Raw genomic sequence first — 27,253 nt, forward strand, 5'->3', positions numbered from 1 at the left:
TTCCCCCTCCCTCTTTGTGCAAGACACCCCCCTTCACTCTTGGGAACTCTACAGGCAGAGGGGCTGGGATGGGGAAAGGGAGGAGCTGCAGACAGTCTGGGATAATCAATGTGGAGAGATGGGGAGGACTTTGTGGGATTGATGTGGTGGGGGAGGTGGAAGGACTGGGAGGAGGAGGGAGAGCCTTGTATAGAGATCTGAGTTTTCACAGAAGAGTTTTACACTACAGAGAACTGAGAAGAGAAATCCAAGTTCCTGTACACTCTGCTCTGCTCCACCCTGAAGAAGTTCAGATCCTGTACAATGGACTTTTTCTACGAAGTCCTCAATTTTAACCCTTGGAGGAGTAGAACACAATGAAACTGGGAAGATCCTGAGATTTTACCCTGTAATATTACCTGCCTAATGCTATAATCCTGCTTTGCAGGAGCTTATATTCTTATACGGGGGAGCATTAAGACGTCTAATGTCTTCAAAAGAGCCGGTATCCCGTCGACTCGGGCTGCCAACGCATTTCGGATCAGTGTTATTGGGATAGAGATCAAACCATAAAGTGAATTATTAGAGGTGTTACAGAATACGCAGTACACCCCCCAGGGCTGTATAGGGAGAAGCCTACACTTGTCAGAATCATCTACTTAAGTTACTGCGAGAGAAGAGTAGCCCCGGAGGCTCGCTCTGCCGATGATGTCATGGCGTGCCCTATTATTGGCGTCACCACATTTATACTCGCCAACTTCATAGGCGTAGTGAGCTGTGCTGCAAAAGCTTTACCTAGGCCCAGCAGCTGACTGGCATTGACATCACATGCCGCAGTTTGAGGTGATGTCATGTAATATCGCTTCCGTATATATTCTGAAAGTTAATTATTTGCAGGCAATGAGGCAGCTCGAAGGGGTTGACTCATCCTACTGAACGGGCATGGTAAAAACAAGCAACTTTGCAATTTTTCCTTTTACTTAAAATCGTCTCCGTTTTATTTAATTCTACAGTTCGCTGCTGTTGCCAAAAGTTACAGAAAGGAGAGAAGCGTGCAGGAGATCTCGGACGCCGAAAAAGGTTGATCCAGGCCAATAAGCATGAAAAAGTTACAATTTATTGCAGCACGTTTCGCAGTATAACATTCTCCTTCCTCAGGGATCAGTAGGTTCGGCTTCGAAACGCGTTGCAATAAATTAGGGATTTCTAATACTTACCGCCTGGATTAACCATTGTCAGCGGCAGCGCCCAGGATCTACCGCACTCCTCTCTCCTTTACTTGTTATGTCCTCTTACCTTTTGGTGTGAGTACAATGGCAGGAGAAGCAGCCACCATTGGATTTTACATCACTTCACATAGTTGTACTGTGCACGGCCTGATCAGGTGTGCGACCAACCCTCCGACTCACCTTCACCTGTTGCCTACGGTGCTACACAGGGAGCGCCTCTTGTGTTTTATTTCTCCAGGCTGCATCAGGAGGCAAGCGCTTACAAGCTGTTTGCTATACAGCACACAAGCGCTCCTCTACATGTGTCCGATGCAAAAGCTGCCTCTGCCAGCAGCACGTGAGTGAGTGCAGCTCAGCCAAGTCATGGCCCAAACTGTCAATCATTTTTATACCACCACCACCCCCAGCACACAGGTTTGGTGCGCTATCTTTGCCTGGCTAAAGCCACCAGGAGGCCAAATTGAAGACATGTCGTATTTGAGACACAGATGAATACGTCTTTACATCAAAACTAATGCTAAGCGGACGTGTTTGGATAAGGTGTTCTTATGCTCGGGTGGTTACTGAGTGTCTTCAGCGTGCTCAAATAATATGTTCAAGACCCCATTGCTGCATGACTCGCGGGCCGCGGCCTAACAAACAGGCAATTCCTGCACGTGTTGCTGCTAACACCCGCAAGACATGCAGCCGCGGAGACTCGAACGTATTTTTCGAGCACGCCGAAGACACTCAGTTAGCACCCGAGCATGAGAACACCTCATCCGAGCACGCTCACTCATCACTAGTTTTGATTACCAACCTAGGAAATCCCAGCAATGACCAACATGTGGATGAGCCATCAGGCCTCCTCCCGTTTATCCCCTCAGTGAAAATGAACACCCCAGGTGTTAATAGCGCCACTTTATCTGGCCTGCCCACTCCCCAAGGCCCTTACATCTGTCCCCACTAACTGCACAGAGCCAGCAGCTGTTAATGCTGGAGGAGCAGGAGCCCACCCAGCATGGCCTTCTCCAAACACTCCATTACAGATCAAACATCCCATAAGCAGAGATAGGGCTCCCTGTTACTGTTTATATTAGGGGATTGTGGGATTATTGCCGTGATAATATTTTATGGCGACGGTGTGAACCATTCGCCTGATGTCTTTTATTTTTCCCTCCTAGATGTACAATAGTATCGAAATAGGCCTACATGTATTTATTCAGTGACGGAATAATAATCTTGTGCAATGTGGCTGCCAGTGAACACGATCGCTGCGATTCTTCTATAGGATCTTATATCGGAGCCAGACCAACAAAAATCACACAATTGAGAGGTGCAGCAGCAGGGCTGGCCCCGGGTTTGTGGGAATTTTTGGGGCCCCTCTTTCCTTTCAATTTTTTGGCACTACAAGTTGTGGTTTCTTTTATCACCATTTTTGGAATCCAAGTGACTTTTTGATCTCTTATTATTTCTATTTTTTTTTTTTGAGGAGGCTAAGTTACCCTTCCAAAGAAAGTCTTTCTGCAAAAAAAAAAATATTCTATTAATAACATTAAAAAAAATTGTTTATTTATATTTTTGGGATTATTTTATCCATCCCTTGTCTGTTCCGGATATATTATATACTTTTTTAATTGTTTTTGTCCCTTGCTTTTTTTGTCTGTCGGTATTATTTTAATCTCTAATAAACTATGCCTATTTATCCATATATTATTTGGGTGGGCACTTTCATTAACTGTGCAGCTTTCCTCTTCTCCCCCCCAGTTTAGGATCATTATGCAGAAATGCCAAATATGTTGGGGGTTTTTTCAATTTTTTTTTCAGATTTTTAGTTTAATTTCTTTCTGGAAAAAAGTGGGGTGATATGAACTTTTATATTTTTTATTTTAAAAAATCTTTCCTTTTTTATTTCCCCTTATTACTAGTGGACTTGAACCTGCCGTTCACTTTATCACTTGTACAATACGCCGCAATATTGTGCTTTTTATTTGTAAATTCAAATTTGCCTATTTTGAGCCCCAAGGTCTTTGGCACCCCATTTCTAACCTCTTAAATGCTGCTAGCATGATTGACAGCTGCATTTTAGGGGCTAAACTGCTGCGATTGGAGCCAGCTGTTAGTTTTCGGTGCCGGCTGCATAACACAGCCGCCACCTGTGCTGAACGGAGTCTGCGCACTGCACAACTGCCAGATGTATGGTGGATGTTGCAAATCGAAAAATGAACCGAGTAGGCCCCCTAAGTGCTGTGGAGCCCTGGAACTTAACTGGGTGCTGTCAGTAGTGACCCATAAGGTCCATTAATTCACAGAGCCTTGTGCATAACGCCTTGGTGATCGCTAGCAATATTTTTCTCCTTGTCACAACATATCTCACATTTGGCTCCCTATCTGCTGTAGAACTACTGTTACCAGCATGACTTGGGGCAGGAAAGAGCAGGTCACATGGCAGCCAAAATCTAACAGTCTAAATAAGCTATGACATTCATAAAAAATGTATGCACTGCCGCCTTGTGGCCACAGAGACGTATTACATCTCTTTGTATTACAGGTTTGGGGGGTGGGAGGTTAGGCCTTTGTGCCCCCTATTACTATGTGCAGACATAGTTTTTTGAGGCAATTAGTTTTTCAAGCAGTAAAAACGCTCCTTTTGTAGAAGATCGCAGCCGGATTATCATTACAGATGATGCTGAGCACACATTAATCCCACATTGGTGCACCAAACTAATATTCATCCGCATTTATCCTGTCACTAAAGCCTCCATTGTCTTTTTCAAGGAAGTTCACCTTAATATTGAAATGGCTTCACCTGCCCCCTGTACCCACAACATCCCTGCTGCCGCCATTTACATTGGAAACCACATCACTATATTAACCCCTGTAATGGTATTCTAATGAGCCGACACTTAGCACCTTTGTGGCAATGGGCTGCTCATTTCCTTTACAGTGGGGGTCTTAGCCCATGCTGACCCCATTCGAAAGCCATGGGAAAAGGAGGAGGAGACAATTCCCAGGGGCTGATGAAAGAACATCTTTTATACAGGCCATTGGTCTGATATAAATGGTTGGTTTCTTGGACCCGATGATCATGGTTCTTCGTAGCACCTCCATACAGTCCTAGATTTGCTGAGCCATCATCAGCTGTGGAAGAAAAGGCATCCTCTAAACATGGAGGAAGGCTTGAGATGGCCTAAAATAGAGAGTCTATAGAGAACCCAGTCTATGGGCCACAAGGTCCTCAACGTGGCCACAAGACGTGATCATCAGTGGTGCTTCTGGTGGTTTCCGGATCATTGAAAAGTACCCATAGCAAAAAATGGCTACGTTCCCACGGTTCATCTCCACAGCAGAGCAGACCACAGATTTAAGAACACAGAAAAGTGTGAAATGTGTGGTGTCACCGCAGATATCACTGCAGCATCTCTTCTGTGCAAGGTCTGAAAATCTGCTGGGTTTTTGCTATGTGGGAACTTACCCTATGGGGGCACTGACACTGGCCGATTATTGGAAAGCGATAATTAAGTCAATGTGAGTGCCGACTTGTGAATCCTTGCGTTGCTCACACTGCACTCTTTAAGGATTCTCCGGTGTCAGGGCGTTCGCATGGCCGCAAGTATGTGATTTGCATACAATCGGTCACTTGCAAACTAGACGTGCATTGCCTCTCTCAATGTCAGTGTATTCAGTGAGGCTGGATAAGTATAGTCGGAATGTGGCCGGAAGTATGCAAATCACATGTTTGTGGTCATATGTGCAGTGCACGCGATGTGAGAATTCACAAGTCTGCAGTCACGCAGACTTGTAGCCTAAGGTCGGGATCACACTTGCGAGAAACTCACACGAGTCTCGCATCTCAATACCCAGCACTGCCGCCGGCACACGGGAGCGGAGTCTGCGGCTGCATGTATTTCTATGCAGCTGAGTGCTTCGGTCCGAGTGTTGAGACGCGAGACTCGTGCGAGTTTCACGCAAGTGTGACCCCGGCCTAAGGCTGGACAACCCCTTTAATGAATCATAGCAGATTTATGTAATATTCAAGCATCAGAGATGGCAATAATCAACCTGTGCTGACGCCACGTATGACAACTCACTCTTCTTTCTTTCCTGTGGCTGCAAATGTTTTCACCAGTAGACATCTTGAATTTCCATACAATTGGCTATTCATTAGTAGGTCAGAAAGATTACTTTCAGAAATGTTGACAAAGTCAGCACCCTGGACATCCACAGAGTTTACATCCAGCCTATATTACAGAGAGGGACACTCCCACTAGAGAAAATATGTGTATTCATACATAGGACGTCTATATGAGAGACAGTACTTGAACGTCTACAATGTGTGCCTCTTTTGGGTTCCATCTGTCGCCTGACATCTTCTGAAGGCCATCATACACATAAGACGGTTGGCCGAACCCTCCGATATTTGAGGGTTCGGATGACATTAATGAGGTATGATGGCTGATTGTTGAGCTACTGGAGATAAAGGGGTCCCTCTGTTTTCTTTGTACGCCTTTAAGAGATTGGGGAGACTGTGGAAAAAGATACTCAAAAGCCATTTATGACTTGAACCAACTTCTGGGGTCACATAGATTTTTTCCATCTCAAGAAATTATCACTTCTGTCTATAGTCAGGGAAACAAAAAACTTACCAAGGTATATATTAGAAAGGAACTTTATGGCTGAATGGATAAGTTGCATATGAGTTTATTATGACATCACTCGTATAGCCATTCATTATACATTGCGGTGTGCTAGCTGACTGGAAGCCATAGGAGTTACACATCTTGTTGCTCTATGGAGCCGAGCGCCACAGCTGGATAGCACATGAGGCTGGAGCAGTCAGTGACACATGAAATCCCATTGCTGAAAAGGAAGAAACTGAATAATGAAAAAGACAGTTAAAAAAATCTTCTTGTATCGAACTCACTGACAGATTCTTAGTTGACTCATTCTGCATTGAGCAATAGACAGTCCAACACAGAGGCAAATGCTGCAACATAATAAAGTGCATGTACCCTATAAAGGAAGTGTCCACCTTTGGGGATTTTTTTAAAAATTTTACTTTAATGTGTGGGGCTAAAAATAATTTTTGCAATTGGGTTTTATTTAAAAAAAAAGTGTGCAACCTTTGCCTTTTGTAGTCTCTGTGTGGCACAGTTTATTGATGGCTGCTAAATGAGTCAACTGAGAATCCGTCAGCGAGTTCGTTATGACGGGAAGTTGTATTTTTTTCTGTTTTTTTTTTTTAATCTGTACTTTGCGGAGCTCCTAAATTATTATTCATGACTGCAGACCACATCAAAGTTGAGTGAACAGGGAAACAAAAAGCCTGTGAAAACTAAATGGTACAAAATGTTTACTGAAACCCAATTTAAAAAAAAAAGATTTCTAGACCAAATTTAATTTTTAAAAAAGTCCCCAAAGTTTAACTGCTCTAAGGGTGTGTGCACACGCTGCGTATTCTGCTGCAGATCCGCAGCAGATTTGGCCCTGCGGATCCGCAGCTTTTTTTGCTGCGGTGTACAGTACCTTTATATTCTATGGAAAACAAAAACTGCAGTGCACACGGTGCGGATTTTTCCGCACGGATTTGCTGCGGTTTCAAAACTGCAGCATGTAACTTCTTTGTGTGGAATCCGCAGCGGTTTCACATCTTCTCCATTGTAGAGGTCTCAAACCACAGGGGAAAACAGCAGGCTAATCCACAGGTAAACTGCAGGTCTTTTGACCTGCGGACTTACCTGTGGATTTTGCAAAATCCGTGCTGAAAAATCCACGTGTGCACACACCCTAAGGGAGACTTCTCATATCAGACATTTGAGTTTTGATAGGAGTAAAGGCAGAAAGATGTGCAGCCTCCTCCCACTGCCACTAGGGGCCATCATAGAGGCTGATTATTATTGGGGCAACCAAGCTGATTCCTGGCTAACGAACCAACATGGCGTCTGAGAAACCACAGACTACTATGATTAGGATATTTTCTGACAATACTGCTGCACTTACGTCTGTTTTGACCTCCACTTTTCCGGGCATTAAATAATGTTCTTCTTGAACGATAGAACTTGGGAAGTAGCCCAACTTCGCCGTGTACTCGCCATATTCATCTCCTTGCACCTATTAACAGAGCGCAGCACGTCATACATTACTGGTAATGACACCGAGAGTCATCTCTGCATTCGTACTTACACTTCCGAGCCAGAACAGCCGCCCCCGGCCCTTTAACTTGGAGAATATATACAAAGTTTGTCCGCGCCTGATGGGGATGAAGCGGCAATCAGGGGGGGTGTAGTCCGAGAGCGCCACCGCCATCGAGATGGGATCTGTCCAGAGGAAAAACGTGTAAACCCGTGTCCTAGTGTGATAGATAGAGGGTCACCCTAGAAGGACGTCAGCGAGCAATATCAGTGCTGCTAGCTCCCCCTGGCAGTGGACGCCCGCAGCATTGTTCTGCCGTGCCACCTGTCTCAGATTGATGCCCCGACACCCACATGTCACTATATCATCACATCATACAATGTACCGCTTTAGTGTTGTGCCCCCTTCTAATCTCCTGCGGTGCAGTGAGCCCCCTGAATAGCGCAGGGCTTCAGATCGCTGCACAGTGGGCATCAGGCCTCCGTTGTCCTAGGGGAAAAAGGTGAAAGGGGATGCAATGGACTTCTACTAGTCAGAACATAAGGCACATCCAAGAACAGGAAAACCCCTTTATCCAGAACATACGGACTATAATATAAACCCTATAAACAATAGGGCGGCATAAACAAGTGTAAAAATACTCATTTTATTTAGATTACACTGGAATTCGAAATGGCGGTTCTTCAACCTTCATTAGGTATCCTAACACATAGAGTAAGTTTTCTGACGATCTGTCTTCAGGAGCATACTGCTCCCCCTGCCTCACTGCCTGCTGGGGAGAGCGCTGTGCTCCTGATAACTGACAGTTTACTCACCACCACTGTCCTGACCACATCGCCAGTGTGCCCCCTTCATTTCTCCTGGCCACTCATCTGTGTGTCAGTCTTTATTGGATTTGCATTTTGTTCATGAACCAGGAGGCTGAACAGTGATTTATAGTCCTTTTTTGATCCTCTGCGCCTCTTCATTACCCCTTCCCCATCAGTTGCATACTCCTCTAGTCCTTCACACCTCTTCATTTCCCCTCCCACTGTTGGTTGCATCCTCTTCTGGTCCTCCGCGCCTTTTCATTGCTTCTTCCCCCATCAGTTGCATCCTCTTCCAGTCCTTTGCGCCTCCTCATTTCCTCTTACAGATCTTTGCGCCTCTTCATTTCCCCTTCCCTCGTCAGTAACATCTTCTTTTGGTCCTCAGCACCTCATTTCCCCTTCCCCATCAGTCTTATCCTCTTCCAGTCCTCCACGCCTCTTCATTTCTCCTTCCCTCGACAATCACATCCTCTTCCTGTCCCCTGTGCCTCTTCATTTCCCCTTCCCTCATCGGTCACATCCTCTTCCTGTCCCCTGCGCCTCTTCATTTCCCCTTCCCTCATCGGTCACATCCTCTTCCTGTCCCCTGCATCTCTTCATTTCCCCTTCCCTCATCGGTCACATCCTCTTCCTGTCCCCTGTGCCTCTTCATTTCCCCTTCCCTCATCGGTCACATCCTCTTCCTGTCCCCTGCGCCTCTTCATTTCCCCTTCCCTCATCGGTCACATCCTCTTCCTGTCCCCTGTGCCTCTTCATTTCCCCTTCCCTCATCGGTCACATCCTCTTCCTGTCCCCTGTGCCTCTTCATTTCCCCTTCCCTCATCAGTCACATCCTCTTCCTGTCCCCTGTGCCTCTTCATTTCCCCTTCCCTCATCGGTCACATCCTCTTCCTGTCCCCTGCGTCTCTTCATTTCCCCTTCCCTCATCGGTCACATGCTCTTTCAGTCCTCGGCACCTCTTCATTTCCCCTTCCCTCATCAGTCACATCCTCTTCCTGTCCCCTGTGCCTCTTCATTTCCCCTTCCCTCATCGGTCACATCCTCTTCCTGTCCCCTGTGCCTCTTCATTTCCCCTTCCCTCATCGGTCACATCCTCTTCCTGTCCCCTGTGCCTCTTCATTTCCCCTTCCCTCATCAGTCACATCCTCTTCCTGTCCCCTGTGCCTCTCCATTTCCCCTTCCCTCATCGGTCACATCCTCTTCCTGTCCCCTGCATCTCTTCATTTCCCCTTCCCTCATCGGTCACATCCTCTTCCTGTCCCCTGTGCCTCTTCATTTCCCCTTCTCTCATCGGTCACATCCTCTTCCTGTCCCCTGCGCCTCTTCATTTCCCCTTCCCTCATCAGTCACATCCTCTTCCTGTCCCCTGTGCCTCTTCATTTCCCCTTCCCTCATCGGTCACATCCTCTTCCTGTCCCCTGCGTCTCTTCATTTCCCCTTCCCTCATCGGTCACATGCTCTTTCAGTCCTCGGCACCTCTTCATTTTCCCTTCCCTCATCAGTCACATCCTTTTCCTGTCCCCTGTGCCTCTTCATTTCCCCTTCCCTCATCGGTCACATCCTCTTCCTGTTCTCTGCGTCTCTTCATTTCCCCTTCCCTCATCGGTCACATGCTCTTTCAGTCCTCGGCACCTCTTCATTCCCCCTTCCTCCATCAGTCGCATCCTCTTCATTTCCCCTTCCCCAGTCATGAGCATCCTCTTTGGGCTCTTCCGGACCTGATGTCACTGCACCCTTGTCTTCACTTGTGACATCACAACATGTGAAAGGCCTAGTTGAACTGTAATTCATGACCCAAAGCGATGAGGCCAAAGAGGATTGAACGGGAAATTAACAACGGGGGAAGGGAAAAAGAAGAGGCACGAGAGCCAGGACGATGGAATGGGTGGACAGTGAGGTATTACCTTTTTTTTAACCATTTGCTTGACCAATTAGTTAAGCGAAACGATAGCTGCAACCAGCACCAAAAAATCTGTACTCTGGAGAATAAGATTTTTTTGTAATATTCAGGAATTCAGTTCCTCTCGAATAAATTCACCTATCTCTAATGTTGACCAATAGGACTGCCACCTCCAATAGGGGGCACTAGACACCATTCTCTTCCTGTAAAGGGGCTTATTGAATATTTTATCTCCCAGAAAGCATGGCTTGGCCTAGATGTCTCCTTAAGGCGAAACCTGACCAATTAACTCACCCAGCCGACTAATCTCCTGCTTTGAACATGGGGGAGGTCAAGAGCCCCAAACAGCTGTATACAAGGGGAAATTTCAGTTTGGCTTTATACCCTCAGTCATGTGACAAGGCTTTCTAAAGGGATGGTATTGAGTTATAAGAATACTACTTCCAATAGGGGGTAGTAGAGGACCCGCTCTCTTCCTCTGTGCAGGTTTCTCCAGTCGTATGATCAGATTTCAGCAGCTAAGGCCTGTTTCACATTTCCGTTGTCGGCGGTCAGCTGAAATCCGCCAAAGGTAAAAAACCAACGGATCCGGCTTCGTTTAGTGACATACGGATGTCAGTGGACCACTTTTTAGGACGGATCCGCGGAAGATGCAAAGTGCTGAAATTTAAAGCGACCGCGGGGGAGAGAGAGATTTTGCCGCTTCCAGGACGGTATTTCAGGGTTAAAATGTTTCCCGGAGCAAAGCATCTGGGCATGCGCACTTAAACATAGCGGACAGTCAATGGAAAAAAAACATTGTAGCGTCCGTCTGGTCCGCCCGGGAACCGCTAAAATTTTCACGGATCCGTCAAAAAACGGATCCAACAGACGACCGTCAGTCAACATCTGCCACTAATGCAAGTCTATGGGGGAAAAAAGCGGATCCGCCAAAAAAGGGGTGGATCCGTTTTTTTCACAAACTGGCGGATTTTGACTGACGTCAAAAAACGGAAATGTGAAAAAGGCCTAAGTAGCCAAAGTTGGGAGAAGACTTCTCTAAAGTAACATTTGGCACGACGCAGGATGTCACACAGAAATAAAAACCGAGAACAAGTCACCACTTATGACGTGTGTTTTAGGAAATCCTTAAAGAACATAATCATTGTACCATTCTTCTATTACTCCTCCTGGCAATTTGTGAAGGAATTGAATAATAGTCATTTCCCTTTAATGTTATCATCGTCTATTGACCATGATTTGGCCAAAATGAATGAGCTGTGCCCTTTTAGTCCAGATTTTCATCCCCAGATATAATAGTCATCATTTATACTTACGACTACATTCTTCATCCGCACAAAGCTTCCTGTCTGCAAGTTTGGGCATCCTCCGGTCTCCACCAACCAGCCCGAGGAAAACGCAGAAGAAAATGATCCCCAGCAGTGACCGGTCCATGACTGCGGTGCGCTGATGACTCCAGACACTGACCACCAGCAGCTCGGCAGCAGGACTATCAGCCAGAGCTCAGGAACCTGTTTCACGTCACCTCCCCACCTCTTTTTTTCCATTTCAACTGCTAAGAGTTGGTGGGGGCATTTCTTACGGCAAAATCCTATTTTCCGGAAAAAAAATAAAGTTTTTAAAGGACCATTACCCATAAAATTTTATATATGGGATAGAAAAATTGCATTTGTCATGCGACTGTACCCTGGTAGTGATATAAAATGAGGCCTATCCTAAGAATTAGTGACCTCAAGGTCAAACCCTCACAGATCAGTGTTTTATGACTTACCGTACATGTACAATATTAGGAGAATTGGGTCTAAATACAGGGTGTTAAAATTGCGGTGTCCTATGTGTTGCTTTATATTCACTGATTTATATTGCTGTTGGCACTGTAGCGATAAACTTCTCAGCGAGCAGATGTCTGGAACAAACGCTACAGGATAGCCTTTAAAAAACAATTCTAAAGCTCCAAACATTTCCTCCCAGTGTTTCGCTGCTGTGCATTGTCTTCAAGGGAATTGGACATAATGTAGATGACTCAATACCCCTGAAGATGCTGCATAGCAGCGAAACATTTTGGAAAGCAGTGTTTGGAGACAGTTTTAATAGGCTGTCCTGTGTTTACTATATTTTACACCAGACGGTAAATTAATGTGCAAACCTATGGCGGCCCATGCGTAGACTCAAATTCTTGGTATATGCCTCCAAATAAATCAGGCGCTTTTTTTTTTATATCACTGCGTTTTTGTTTTATGCCATTAAAGTCTTAAAGTGCCACTAGTCTTAATGAATCAGTTTCTAAGATAGAACTTGTTATTACACAGCCAGCTGAATCTTGCTACCGAAATCACAGGTATCATAAATCAGAGCCCGGTTCCATAATTTCAGACATATTATGCCCTGAACCGCTGCAGCTATAGAGGTGCACAATGCAGGAGACGATCTACGATTAGTGCTGCTCAAACATCAGGTTACCTTTAATAAAATATTATGTACCACTTGACAATCCCTTTATAAGAGGGTTGTATGGAATACAAATAATTCTAGTGATTAGAGCTGAGCTGCAATACCAGATACAACCTATGGAAAAGAGAGGTGCTGTTTCTACAGGAAAGCAGCCATGCTTGTTCATAGTGCATACACTCCCTTAATAATTATACAATTTGTTTTTTTCATAGTGAGCAGACTACTCTTCTTGGTCTTTTTGCACCATCACATTTTTCTCTCTCCGGCAAATTGGGTCCATCACTTTACACCAGGGGTGGGGAACCTCAGGCCCCAGTGCCATTTACGGCCCTCGATGACCTTTTATCAGGCCCCCGAGCAGATTCTCAGGGACCGCATTCTTGGGCAGGGAGCTGTATTTTGATTGCCACAAGCTCATTAATTTCTTCTTGCTCTGTGATCACATACACGCAGTGTTCACTACTGAACACTGAAGGGCATGAAGTGAAAGATTAAGTCATGAAACCAGTGCCAGAGTCAGGATGTAATTTGTGGGCGGAGTTTGTACGGCCCCCGAAGGATGGTATAAATATCCAAATGGCCCTTTGCAGAAAAAAGATTCCCCACCCCTGTTCTACATGGTTCATACTGACAAATAGTGTAAGAAAAGAAACAATCCTCCGGCCGACTAGCTGATAATCCCAAATTGTCACAATGACTCAGCTTCATCCTGAGATGAAAACGAGAGGGGTAAGACGCAGAGGGGGGATCGTAAGAATGAGGCCGGGGTCACACTAACCGACGCAAAATACGGTCCATAGTTTACAGGCGTAATACGGATGAATGACCCCTAAACAGTGCTCCGTATGTCATCCGTAAGCAAGGTGCGGTTGCGTATTTTGCGCATGTGAACATCCGTATGTAATCCGTATGGCATCCGTATGGTGAGATTTTCTCGCAGCCTTGCAAAATGGACATTTAACGGTTTTGAGGCCTGCTAACTATTTAAATCAATACAACAGGATAGCCCAATACTTTATACAAAACAAATGGCAATGGCCTCAGGTAAGGGCCTGCCATAATCATAGATGGTTCTACTCCATAGATATCTATAAAAACCAAGAGAAACGGAGTACTCGAATCCAGAGTTGTGTATAAAAATATCAAATTTTATTAACACCAAAAATACAGGGAAAAAAAGCGTACAATAATCATAGCATAATTGCATATAAAATATGACACCAAAAACCAAGAAAAGGGATATGTGGGGGTCACACATTGAGCACCATCACGTTAAGCCCACCCATATAAATAAGCCCTAAAATTAGTACATACAGAGTGACACTGCCTATATGGGAGAACATATAATGGTTAAAGCCATAGTGGATATCAAAAAATGGCAGGGGCAAACTGCACATAGCGGAAAGAAAAATGGGTGGTCATGGTCCAAGAGCCACCAGCAGTGCCATGGTAATAAACAGTACAATAGCAATGGGAATATTTGCCTAAGAAAGCTCAAGTGCCCCAGGTTGTGAAAAAATATCCATATAGGAGTCACAACTAGGGCGCCACCGCACTAAGCCCACCTACAGTGGGTGAGCCCTTACAAAGTGCGGGCAAAAAACTGCTGCCTATGTATAAAAATAAGTATATCATAACCGGAATAAATATCACATGGCAGGAGTAAGTAGAGCATAACAAATAAGCAGTCACGGTCCCAAAAACGCTAACAATGCCATGGTCACAAGGAGTGGTCTGGCGTTAAGGACACTTACCTAATGGTGCTCAAGTGCCCCAGGCTGTGAAAACATCTCCGACGCGTGTTTCGCGCTTACAGATAGCGCTTTCTCAAGGAGATATAGCCATTACTGGCACAGGACCTTTTGTATCCCTAGTAACGGTCACATGTCCGCTCATGTGACTTGAATGAGCCAATCACTAATGGCCACAACGGCGCATGCGTCGTGACATCAACCAAGCCTCCAACATGGAGACCAGCGTCCAGCAATAGGCGTACGCACCGGGACCAGAGTCCACAGCGCCCACACCACATGCATGTAGGGCGCAGCCCCCATGGGGAGGTGTATGGAGGACACATACCGCATGCGCACGGCCACAGGATACTAACAGGAGCGGACTGTGATCCATAGAAAAATGTATATGTTAACCAAATCAATTCAAAAAGCAACATGAATATAAATATGGCACCAAATACCTATATCCTTAAAAGACATGAACAACCCATTAATTCTTTATCCTTCCACAGTATCTTCCATCTTCATTAATCATCATTTTAATCAAATAAATAAAAAGAAAAGAAAAAAGAAAAAAACACAAATAAAGAGGAATATATATGAGATACAAGAAAAAATGGAGAGTCCGGATATGATGTCCAATCAGCATGTAGCCGATGGTAACTTTAAGGTTGGAGTCATAAGAAGAAGACGATGATGAGTCCATGTATCCAGAACAGCGAACAACAACAAAAACTAAAATGTAAGGAAAAAACATAAAATGATTAAAAACAGATAAAACACAGACATGAGGAGTGAACAACAGTGGTGGGCGTGGCCCAATTAAAGATTAACAATTACAGAAAAGAGGCAAAGCTCAGAGACTCATTGAGGCCTTTCGGGGCTGTGGTGTCTAACATCACAATCCACTTGGTTTCTTTTTGCGCCAAGTTTTTTTATAGTTACCGGCTCTAATCCCTAGATGAACTCGATCTATCCCCCTTACCATAAATGTCTGTGGGTCACAGTCGTGCACCAATTTAAAATGGCGAGGGATCGTCTTTAGAGTAGAAAAGTCGGTCACTGTCTTGGCCGCCAGAATGTCACGCACATGTTCACGTATCCTTACACGAAGTTCTCTAGAAGTTAACCCGACGTATATAAGGGAACATCCACAGATAGCATAATACACCACATTGGTGCTACCACATGATATACGTTCGGTAATTCGAAAATCTCTTGTCCCATCAGAATTATGGAACGTAGTGCACCGCAAGACATTCTGGCAGGCAAGACAGTGGCCGCACGGGAACGAGCCAGATATAGGGCCCTTAGTACCAAATGGATTGGTTAAGGCAGGAACATAATGACTCCTAACAAGGAGGTCCTTTAAATTCTTGGACCTTCTTGGGGTCATCAAAGGATATTCTCCAATCGCCTGATTCAATGAGGGTTCAGATCTCAAAATTGCCCAGCGTTTGGTGAGAACATCTCGCATATGATCCCACTCATGGTTGTGAACTGAAATAAACCGGAGAGAACCCGGATATCGGGGAACACCCTTACTACATGAACCCTCTCTGCCAGTTAGTGTACGGGGATACAAAAGATCCCTTCGTGCTACGCTCCTTGCCCGGTCATAGCCCCTCCCTATACATCTGTTACTGTACCCACGATCCTGGAAACGAGTTCTCAGGTCGCGGGCCTGTTTTTCAAATTTGGCTTCAGTCGAGCAGATCCGCCTCATCCGTAGGAACTGCCCGACCGGGACGGCCCTAATGGTGGAAAAATTGTGTGCGGAAGTGGCATGCAGCAAGGCGTTTACTGAAGTGGGTTTTCTATATACGTCAGTCTGAATATGACGCCCTTCATCCACCTCTAAAGATACATCCAAAAAGTCAATAGACCTTGGATCGTATTTATAGGTGAGTTTGATGTTAAAATTATTCACATTCAGCCATGCCATAAAATCCCCGAGCTGCTGCGCCGTCCCATCCCAAAAAAATAACACATCATCAATATAGCGGTGCCAGCACAGTACACGGGAAGCGGCCGGTGCTCCTCCGTCGCCAAAAATGAATCTTTCCCATGAACCAAGGAAAAGATTAGCGTACGAAGGCGCACAGGCCGCGTCCATGGCCGTGCCGCACCGCTGAAGATAAAAATGATCTTTGAAAACAAAAAAATTGTGAGTCAAGACGAAGCGCAGCAGCTCCAGGATCAGCTCGCACAATAGGCCGTCCAGGTCGGACATCCCCAAAAAGAGGCGGACCGCATCAACACCCAAAGTATGGTCAATACAGATGTACAGGGATTCAACGTCAGCCGTGACAAGGAGCGTATGAGTATCCACAAGAACGCCACCGACCCGCGTAAGGACGTCCGTCGTGTCCTTGACATAGGAGGGTAACAATTCTACCAAAGGTTTTAAATAGTAGTCCAAAAATTTACATACTGGGTCACACAGACTCTCTATGCCAGACACGATCGGGCGTCCAGGGGGATCGAGGGCGTTCTTGTGGATCTTAGGCAGGAGATAGAAGGTTGGTGTCCTAGGGTGTTTAACCATCAACCCCTCAAAAACTGTCTTAGTAATAATATTCTGGTCCAGAGCTCGAACCAGAATACGCTGAAGTGAGAGTGAGAAGGAAGCCGTAGGGTTATACGACAATTTCTCGTATGTATGAGGATCTCTTAATTGTCTAAACACCTCACGCTCATATAGATCTACAGGCCATACCACGATGTTCCCACCCTTGTCAGCGGGTTTGAACAGTACCCCCGGGATGGACTGTAGTTCCATAATAGCACGTCGTTGCTACAGGTTAAATTATCATGCCTCCGCCGTGAGGATAGCTTTTTAAAATCCTCAGTTACTAATTTAGTAAAGATATCAATGGCGGGACATAATGACAGGGGTGGGAACCTCGTCGATCTTGGTAATATGGCTGGAGGAAACTTACCCCGAGTTGGTGGCTTTTGTTCCCTAAGGAGGTCCTCAAGAGCGTGGAGTGCCTCACTCTCACTCTCACTCATGATCTCTCTGCGCTCGTTCTTGTGATGTAATTTTTGCAGTAATAATTTTCACGAAAAGAGGTGTAAATCTTTTAATGCCAGAAAAAAATTGAAAGAATTAGTTGGGGAAAAGGTTAAACCCTTACTTAAAACGTCAAGATGTGACTGAGTGAGATCATATGATGAGAGGTTAATCACCTGAAGGCTATTGGTACGACCCTCATTGATACGCCCCGTATCGCTTTTATTTTTGGCCGATTGGCGAGTCACTACACGCCTTAAGGTGAAATCGCGTGTTAGATTCCCACTGGAATTAGAGGTCTGTGGTACGGAATCTTCCTCCGTAGAAACATTAGATCTAGTTGATGCTGACCTTGACCTTGAACGTGATGAATTCCTGTATGGATAGCGAGAACGTTCAGCCGGGTTTCGCCATCTATATATTTTAGAAGTCGTTTTATCCTGGATGTCTCTTTTTAATTTCTTAGTTTTTTGAGTCTGGATATCCGACACCCATTTCTGGAGATCGATATCCAGTTCATCATTAAACTTCTTTAGCCTGTCACTGGTAAGGTCCTTTTGTAATTGCACTTGCAAAGTTTCAATCTCACTCTCAAGGGAGCTCAGCATTTTTAGATCATATTCTCTCAATAGGTCCAAAAAACCCTTTGAGCACGTATTGACCAGACCCTCCCATTTATCCTTAAACTCATTATCTTGAATAGGGAAGGATGGGAAAACTTGAATGCGGAGCCCCCTCGGAATCAGATTTCTTTGGATATATTTTTCTAGGAATTCACAATTCCACCACACTCGCGTACGTTTCCTCAAGAGGTCCCTGAACTTTGCCATGGCCTCCTGCACATTAATGCCACATCCACCACTGTCCACACTGTCACCCTCCTGGAAGGCGTCATTGAGCTGCGCACGCCAGGTGTGGTCGCGCGCACGGAAATCCATAGTAGGGCTGAAGATTTCTGTTAACAACACAGAGAATACAATTAATACAACAGGATAGCCCAATACTTTATACAAAACAAATGGCAATGGCCTCAGGTAAGGGCCTGCCATAATCATAGATGGTTCTACTCCATAGATATCTATAAAAACCAAGAGAAACGGAGTACTCGAATCCAGAGTTGTGTATAAAAATATCAAATTTTATTAACACCAAAAATACAGGGAAAAAAAGCGTACAATAATCATAGCATAATTGCATATAAAATATGACACCAAAAACCAAGAAAAGGGATATGTGGGGGTCACACATTGAGCACCATCACGTTAAGCCCACCCATATAAATAAGGCCTAAAATTAGTACATACAGAGTGACACTGCCTATATGGGAGAACATATAATGGTTAAAGCCATAGTGGATATCAAAAAATGGCAGGGGCAAACTGCACATAGCGGAAAGAAAAATGGGTGGTCATGGTCCAAGAGCCACCAGCAGTGCCATGGTAATAAACAGTACAATAGCAATGGGAATATTTGCCTAAGAAAGCTCAAGTGCCCCAGGTTGTGAAAAAATATCCATATAGGAGTCACAACTAGGGCGCCACCGCACTAAGCCCACCTACAGTGGGTGAGCCCTTACAAAGTGCGGGCAAAAAACTGCTGCCTATGTATAAAAATAAGTATATCATAACCGGAATAAATATCACATGGCAGGAGTAAGTAGAGCATAACAAATAAGCAGTCACGGTCCCAAAAACGCTAACAATGCCATGGTCACAAGGAGTGGTCTGGCGTTAAGGACACTTACCTAATGGTGCTCAAGTGCACCAGGCTGTGAAAACATCTCCGACGCGCGTATCGCGCTTACAGATAGCGCTTTCTCAAGGAGATATAGCCATTACTGGCACAGGACCTTTTGTATCCCTAGTAACGGTCACATGTCCGCTCATGTGACTTGAATGAGCCAATCACTAATGGCCACAACGGCGCATGCGTCGTGACATCAACCAAGCCTCCAACATGGAGACCAGCGTCCAGCAATAGGCGTACGCACCGGGACCAGAGTCCACAGCGCCCACACCACATGCAAATTTCAAATTTGGCTTCATTTATTTGATTAAAATGATGATTAATGAAGATGGAAGATACTGTGGAAGGATAAAGAATTAATGGGTTGTTCATGTCTTTTAAGGATATAGGTATTTGGTGCCATATTTATATTCATGTTGCTTTTTGAATTGATTTGGTTAACATATACATTTTTCTATGGATCACAGTCCGCTCCTGTTAGTATCCTGTGGCCGTGCGCATGCGGTATGTGTCCTCCATACACCTCCCCATGGGGGCTGCGCCCTACATGCATGTGGTGTGGGCGCTGTGGACTCTGGTCCCGGTGCGTACGCCTATTGCTGGACGCTGGTCTCCATGTTGGAGGCTTGGTTGATGTCACGACGCATGCGCCGTTGTGGCCATTAGTGATTGGCTCATTCAAGTCACATGAGTGGACATGTGACCGTTACTAGGGATACAAAAGGTCCTGTGCCAGTAATGGCTATATCTCCTTGAGAAAGCGCTATCTGTAAGCGCGAAACGCGCGTCGGAGATGTTTTCACAGCCTGGGGCACTTGAGCACCATTAGGTAAGTGTCCTTAACGCCAGACCACTCCTTGTGACCATGGCATTGTTAGCGTTTTTGGGACCGTGACTGCTTATTTGTTATGCTCTACTTACTCCTGCCATGTGATATTTATTCCGGTTATGATATACTTATTTTTATACATAGGCAGCAGTTTTTTGCCCGCACTTTGTAAGGGCTCACCCACTGTAGGTGGGCTTAGTGCGGTGGCGCCCTAGTTGTGACTCCTATATGGATATTTTTTCACAACCTGGGGCACTTGAGCTTTCTTAGGCAAATATTCCCATTGCTATTGTACTGTTTATTACCATGGCACTGCTGGTGGCTCTTGGACCATGACCACCCATTTTTCTTTCCGCTATGTGCAGTTTGCCCCTGCCATTTTTTGATATCCACTATGGCTTTAACCATTATATGTTCTCCCATATAGGCAGTGTCACTCTGTATGTACTAATTTTAGGGCTTATTTATATGGGTGGGCTTAACATGATGGTGCTCAATGTGTGACCCCCACATATCCCTTTTCTTGGTTTTTGGTGTCATATTTTATATGCAATTATGCTATGATTATTGTACGCTTTTTTCCCCTGTATTTTTGGTGTTAATAAAATTTGATATTTTTATACACAACTCTGGATTCGAGTACTCCGTTTCTCTTGGTTTTTATAACTATTTAAATCATTAGCCTGCACCCTGTTGTGAGTTCATTTTCCCCTTCACTACTGAGGCCCAAGGAACTCCCTCTTCTGGTGAAGAAAGGTAGTGAGCCTGATTGTCAAACACCTGGGGCTGATGATGATGACTGGCTGAGTGGAGTTAATGACTGGATATAAGGCTGCCGACGCCCTTCTGGCCTGCGGGTGATTTCTCTGTGGACTTCTAGGAAACCAGTCTGATTCCTGCTCATCTAAAGCTAAGATTTCTGCTTTGCCTTTTTGCATTAGTGTTTTGTTTTCCTTGCTTTTCTGGATTCTGCCATTCCCTGCTGAATCTCCTTTTGCCTGTTGCTCTGTCTTCAGAATATTCCTGAGTACTGACATAGCTTTTTTGAAGCCTAGCGTCTTCAGGGCCTTTTTACTGTCAGTTTGTTGGCTCTTATTTTCATAGGGTTTTTCACGGATTGCAGACAGCAGCCTTCCTGTCCTTTCCTATCTAAGCTAGCGTGGGCCCCATCTTTGCTCAGTCTATCTTTCTGTCTGTGTTCTTGCTTCACCGTCATTATATGTGGGGGGCTGCCTTTTGCTTTGGGGTCTGCTCTGGGGCAGTTTAGATTTCCCTTTCTGTCTTTAGGCTATGTAGTCCTCCGGCTGTGATCGAGGGGCCTAGGGCATCGTAGGAGCCCCCCACGGCTACTGCTAGTTGTGTTGATAGGTTCAGGGGTCTGCAATCCGATAGCTGACAACTTCTCTGGTTTTCTGGACTTAGCTAGCATTTCTATTTTTGCCTCCTACGGTGACTTAATCATAACAGCACCCTATTTATTGCCTCAGGAACAGGTGGCTGCCTCTATTCTGTCCATTTGTGACCTTGCCTTCACTAGGTGTGTTGGTGTTGTATGTGCAACATGGCAGACAGTCTGACTTTCAACACAACTGAGCAGGTTCTCTTCAACTGGCTTTTGTCACGCCGCTTTGGCCAACCATACCCAGTGATAGTGGATCCGCGGAGGAGACGCATGTGGGTACATCCACTTTTGAGGCAACGACTCACAAGAGGTCATTTTCACCGCCTCTATTCTTCTATGCGGGAGCATCCACTGAAATTTTACCAATACTGTCGCATGAGCATTTCCACATTTGATGGACTCTTGGAGACAGTGCGCCCTGGGATAACCTTTCAGGACACAAGGATGCGCAAAGCCATATCTGCTGAGGAGCGACTTCTACTCACATTACGGTATGTACTACACAACCACATTCTCTATGTTCATGATGTGTTGGCCAAAGTATGTATTTATTGCTTCATGGACTAATTTTAATGCCCTCATCTTATTCCAGATATGATTCAACTTACAGACCAGAATGTTATGTGTAATATGTACTGAATATCACTTAGTCATTGGGCGACCAAATATGTGTGTGTTAGTAGATCTGAAATCCTGACAAGTTTGGTATGTATGTACCTGTTTGGCCGGAGTCACACTACAGCGAGATACGGCAGAGTCTCGCAGGTTAAAACCAAGCTCTGGCACCGGCACTCCGGAGCGCAGCGTGCAGCTCCATGTATTGCTGTGCGGCTGCACGCTCCGCTCCGCAGTGCCAGCGCCAGAGCTTGGTTTTAACCTGCGAGACTCGGCCGTATCTCGCTGTGTGTGATCCCGGCCTTTTTTGGTTAATTTATGCATTCTAAAATGTTCCTTTTCTGTTGTTCTTCAGCTTCCTGACCACTGGCCTGTCTTATGCCGCCCTCCACCATGAGTTTCTGATTGGAAGATCTACCATTTCTGGCATAGTCAGGTCGACATGTAGTGAAATATGGTCAAGACTACATCAACTCGTCATGCCCGAGCACAGGATGGAAGACTGGTTGAGGATATCAAGGGACTTTGAGGAGGAATGCCAGTTTCCTAATTGTATTGGGGCCCTTGATGGCAAACATATCAGGGTGCGTAAGCCGCCAAACTCTGGCTCCCAATTCTTCAATTATAAACAATACTTTTCTGTTGTATTGTTGGCTCTGGTAGACCCTCAATACAAGTTTATAATTGTTGACATTGGGGCCTATGGAAGGACAGGAGATTCTCGAGTCTTCAATACTTCCATTATGGCTCGGCGGCTACGCACCAACCAGTTGGATCTACCACCACCACGCCAGCTACCAGGCTCCACTCAAGAATCTGTCCCTTATGTCCTTGTGGCAGATGAGGCGTTTCAGTTAACACGCAATGTCATGAGGCCATATCCCCGGCGCAACCTTGACCACCGGCGCAGAATTTTTAACTTGCGCCTATCACATGCTAGGCGACTGGTGGAGTGTTCCTTTGGGATTCTTTGTGCCAAATGGCGGGTACTCCAGTCTGCCATTCAGCTGAGTGAACAAAATGTTAATGAAGTTGTGAAAGCCTGTGTGGTTCTTCATAACTTCACCAGGATACATGATTGCTCCTCCTCTGATGGTGTTGTGCGTGGGTTGGACAATGTTCGTAGGGTGAGACCACCTATCAACCCTCAACGTAGACCGATCTCTGGCCTCAAAGTGCGTGATATTTTCACAAATTACTTTATGTCACCTGAGGGTGAAACTTCTTGGCAAGAGCCTGCTGTGTCTATGTTATAATTTTTTGGTTTATGTGTGTCTAAATATATATATTTCTACCCCTTCTGATTCTATGACTGTTTAATTGCATTGGTAAGCGTATGTTAGTATGATGACATTGTTTTTTAGAATTGAAACAGAGACGTAAAATGTAGTAGACAAATGTTTACTTTTGCCTTTTTTTTTGTGTTTTTTTTAAAGCAAAACATATTATTGCCATATAAGAACTGTGGCAATGGGCCAAACTGGCCTTTTTGCAGATGTGAACATTTGTTCCAAATAACATTTTCACACATAGAAAAAAAACAAAACATTATGCAATACAAAAATGGCTACATTATAAATTTTGGTGTGGTAGGCCCGTGTCTCATACCCGCCAATATATCCATGTCGTCCCCAACCAGGTTGGGACCAGCCTCCAACACTGGGTGGGAACAAGTGGCCATATTGGTGAGGTTGGCTAGAGCCAGACATATGTGGCTGCTGTTGGGGAGGGGGAGGAAGGGGGTGAGGTGTAGGTCCACGTATTTGAGGATCCTCAGAGCCTGCTCGAGCAAGCATGTGTGTGGGGTGTCTAAGGCGCATTAGATTTCTGGGTGAAAGCTGCCACCTCTCCAGATATTCAAATAATTCATATGGGGTATTGGGGTGTGTGCAAGCATCAAACAGGATCTGAAAACATCCTCGAATACGGAGCCTCACCTCACGGGAAAGGGCACGAAGATAAAGGGCCAGGCTGCACGAGTATGCCTCCTCGCCATCAATCATTATTGACTCTAGCCAAATAGTTGAGGACCCCAGTGTCAACATTTGTACGTGTATCTTGGGCAGGGATCTGGCGCCTTCTTCTTCCTCGCCGGGATGGTCCAGCAGGCTGTGGGGAGCCCCGGATCTGGGCAGTTGGGCAGCTGCTCATGTTGCCCTGCTCCTCCAGTATGGCTGATGGTGCAGCAGCAGACGGTCCTGCTCGTGGATGTGGTCCTGGTGGTGGGGTTTGTGGCACAGGCACTGGGTTTTCCTGAGAGGATTCTTCACCCATGCTTCTTGTAGGGGGAGAAGATGGGCCAGCCACCTCATCCCCTAGAGGATCAATGATGGGCTCTGTATCTGAGCCCGTTCTTCTCTCCGTAAGGTTGGATTGAGTTCTGTTATGAAATAGAACAGAGGCAAAAATACATCAATATTTTTGGCCCTGTAAAGTATCGGTGTAATGTGGTGTGAGGTATGTACTTACGGTCTCAGATCCAGAATAGGGGCGAGGAAGGAGAGGCGGTCATAATATACGTATTTCCTCTTTATGTGGCCCGCATCACCACTCCTGGACCGCTGCTGACGTTCCCGGCGGTATTGGTCCCGGATGCTTCGCCAGCGTTTCAACACATCTTCCACTGAAATGTGACAGGAAATATTTTCAATTTCACATATTTGATAGGTCTAATTTGCTACCAGTAGCCTAGGCATGTGGCCTTCTGGGGTGTGCTTTCTACCCAGGGTGGCATATATAATTGGGGCATCCAGGCCAGATACACAGGGTCACAATAGTTCAGGTATCAAGTAACTACACTTAATAACTTGGTAGGCTAGGAGGATGAGGAGCTTGTGGCCTGGGCCAATTTATGACAGTGTAAAACCATGGGTCACATCAAAATCTACCCACCTCATGAGTAAAAAAAGTACAAGCACAGGAAGGGAGGGGGGGGCTGATTCTAGATGCATTTTTTGATGTGAGGTATTTTTAAACAGTTTTTGGGTTGTACTTACTCAGTTGCTGCTGCTCCTCACGTGGCCGATCACCAAAATCGTGGAACATCTGGCGACATATGCGCCTCCATGACGCCTCCTTTCTTGCCCGGTTGGCATAATGGGCATCACGTTGGTCCCAGATTTCTGGCCGCTCCTGCACTAAGACAATAAGCATCTCCACATTCAGAAAATATAGCGCCATGACGCTGCTGTACTCCGTGGAGGCGTACTTCCTGGATGTCTGGAGCGCTTTTTGAGCTCATTTGCATGTCTAAGTTTCCTGATGATGGATTGGCCCATTTCCTGTCACCAGCCAAAAGACCTGCGTATTTCTCGCAAGTCACACGTGTGGTCCGTGTGTAATCCGTATTTTTTGCACACCAATAGACTTGCATTGGCGTAGTACGCTGACAATCGCAGCATGCTGCGACTGGCACGGACCGTAGAATACGGATGAGAAATATACGGCTGGTGCGAGCTGCCCCATAGAGAATCATTTGTCCGTGTGTAATGCGTGCTTTTAACGCCTCTCACTCATCCGTATTCCTCGCCAGTGTGACTCCGGTCTGAGGAAGAGAAATAACCAACCCCCCAAGAGCATTTACAATTCTTCATAAATTTCAGTTTGGATTATGAATATAGGATCAAAGTTGATTTTTTTAAGGGAACAGGTCATCAGAATAACGGGTCATCTAATTCGGCCAAATATTGTGGACATGAAGTTGAGCTGTGACATCACCTATTGTGAATGGTAGATCCTGTGTTATCAGTCATTGTACAGGAGGAGTAGGTGAGCTGTGATCACCTGCTGTGAATGGTGGCTCCTGGGTTATCATTGTACAGGAGTAGGTGAGCTGTGATCACCTATTGTCAATGGTGGATCGTGTGTTATCAGTCATTGTACAGGAGGAGTAGGTGAGCTGTGATCACCTGTTGTGAATGCTGGTTCCTGTGTTATGGCATTGTACAGAAGGAGGAGTAGGTGAGCTGTGATCACCTGTTGTGAATGCTGGCTCCTGTGTTATGGCATTATACAGGAGTAGGTGAGCTGTGATCACCTGTTGTGAATGGTGGCATCTGTTTTATCTACTGCATATAAAGGTCTTACCTTTCATTCCACTCCGGTCCGTGATAATAATGAGACGGCTGAAAAGAGTATATATTTTAGTGATATAGAAAAATAAAAAGACAAAATGTACATTTTCTAAATGCTTGTTAAGTTATTCTGACTCTCAGCGCACCTATCGATGATCAGCAGTGGTCACCCATGTGTATTTATTCTTCATTCACACAAGTCCAGACAGCTGTATCCTCACAATCTGATAATGAATGTTCATATATGAACTCGCATTCCTAATTCTAGCAAGTTTTCTCATAGTATAGTGGGACCCTACATCACGGACAAAACAGCATGCAATGTCTACATTTAGTGATGAAGACGTGAAACTATTAGTGGAGGAGCATTGCTGTAACCCCTTAGTGACTGGGCCAATTTTTACAATTCTGGCCTCTTTATGAGGTTGTAACTCTGGAACGGATCCCGCTGATTCTGAGATTGTTTTTTGTGACTTATTGTACTTCATGTCAGTGATAAAATTTCTTTGATATAACTTGTGTTTATTTATGAAAAAAAATGGAAAGTTGTCAAAAATTTTGCAATTTTCAAAACTTTTCATTTTTGTGCCCTTAAATCAGTCATGTCACACAATAAATAACATTTCCCCCATGTCTACTTTACAGCAGCACAATTTTGGAAACAATTTTTTTTTGTTAGGAAGTTATAAGGGTTAAAAGTTGGCCAGCCATTTCTTATTTCTCCAACAAAATTTACAAAACCTTTTCTTTTTTATTTTGGGACCACCTCCCATTTGAAGTGTTTGGGTATTTTCTGTCATATTGACCCCCCAAAGTGACACCATTCTAAAAACTGCACACCTCAAGGTGCACAAAACCACATTCAAGAAGTTTATTAACGCTTCAGGTGCTTCACGAGAACTAAAGCAATGTGAAGGAAAAAAAAATGAACATTTTTACTTTTTTTCACAAAAAATTTACTTCGGAACAGAACCTTTTTTTATTTTCACAAGGGTATCCGAAGAAAAAAACAGACCACAAAATTTGTTGTGCAATGTCTTTTGAGTACGCCGATACCCCGTATGTGGGGGAAAGCATGGCAGAGCTCGGAAGGGAAGAAGCAACGTTTGACTTTTTGAACGCAAAATTGACTGGAAGCAATGGTAACGTCATCTCACGTTTGGAGACACCTGATGTAACGAAACAGTGGAAACCCTCCAATTTGAACGGTGGTTCAGTGGTTAGCACTGCAGTCTTGCAGCGCTGGGGTCCTGGGTTTAGATCCCACCAAAGGCAAAATCTGCAAGAAGTTTGCATGTTCTCCCCATGTTTGAGTAGGTTTCCTTCGGGTATTCTAGTTTCCTCCCACATTCCAAACACA

The 27,253-nt window shown here is 45.1% G+C and overlaps 2 protein-coding genes across 2 annotated transcripts; both read right to left on the reverse strand.

The window, feature by feature from the left end:
• Nucleotides 1-5,840: 5,840 nt before the first annotated feature.
• On the reverse strand, nt 5,841-11,522 carry MIA (MIA SH3 domain containing). The gene is made up of 4 exons (XM_073549254.1): nt 11,345-11,522; nt 7,371-7,504; nt 7,188-7,298; nt 5,841-6,047 (listed from the first exon to the last, which is right to left on the reverse strand). Exons 1-4 carry the CDS (start codon nt 11,460-11,462, stop codon nt 6,024-6,026), a joined length of 387 nt encoding a protein of 128 aa, XP_073405355.1. The 5' UTR covers nt 11,463-11,522; the 3' UTR covers nt 5,841-6,023.
• An 11,644-nt stretch (nt 11,523-23,166) lies between these two features.
• On the reverse strand, nt 23,167-26,876 carry LOC141052064 (uncharacterized). Its single transcript, XM_073549256.1, has 3 exons — nt 24,817-26,876; nt 24,290-24,443; nt 23,167-24,200 (listed from the first exon to the last, which is right to left on the reverse strand). The coding sequence occupies exons 1-3, from the start codon at nt 24,998-25,000 to the stop codon at nt 23,816-23,818; spliced, it is 723 nt and encodes a 240-aa protein (XP_073405357.1). The 5' UTR covers nt 25,001-26,876; the 3' UTR covers nt 23,167-23,815.
• Between the last annotated feature and the right edge of the window lie 377 nt (nt 26,877-27,253).

The sequence above is a fragment of the Dendrobates tinctorius genome, unplaced genomic scaffold (assembly GCF_039654945.1).
Source record: "Dendrobates tinctorius isolate UK_male_01 unplaced genomic scaffold, ASM3965494v1 ptg000158l, whole genome shotgun sequence".
Classification (NCBI taxonomy): domain Eukaryota; kingdom Metazoa; phylum Chordata; class Amphibia; order Anura; family Dendrobatidae; genus Dendrobates; species Dendrobates tinctorius.

What these genes read in the sequence shown, in the direction of transcription:
- MIA (XM_073549254.1), bottom strand. Translation starts at nt 11,462, where the DNA reads ATGGACCGGTCACTGCTGGGGATCATTTTCTTCTGCGTTTTCCTCGGG. An exon ending in TGCGGATGAAGAATGTAGTC is followed by an intron (nt 7,505 to 11,344) that starts GTAAGTATAAAT and finishes TCCTCTGGACAG; the next exon opens with ATCCCATCTCGATGGCGGTG. An exon ending in AAGTGGAGGTCAAAACAGAC is followed by an intron (nt 6,048 to 7,187) that starts GTAAGTGCAGCA and finishes CTTCCTTTTCAG; the next exon opens with CAATGGGATTTCATGTGTCA.
- LOC141052064 (XM_073549256.1), bottom strand. Translation starts at nt 25,000, where the DNA reads ATGGCGCTATATTTTCTGAATGTGGAGATGCTTATTGTCTTAGTGCAG. An exon ending in TGAGGAGCAGCAGCAACTGA is followed by an intron (nt 24,444 to 24,816) that starts GTAAGTACAACC and finishes GTCACATTTCAG; the next exon opens with TGGAAGATGTGTTGAAACGC. An exon ending in CCTATTCTGGATCTGAGACC is followed by an intron (nt 24,201 to 24,289) that starts GTAAGTACATAC and finishes ATTTCATAACAG; the next exon opens with AACTCAATCCAACCTTACGG.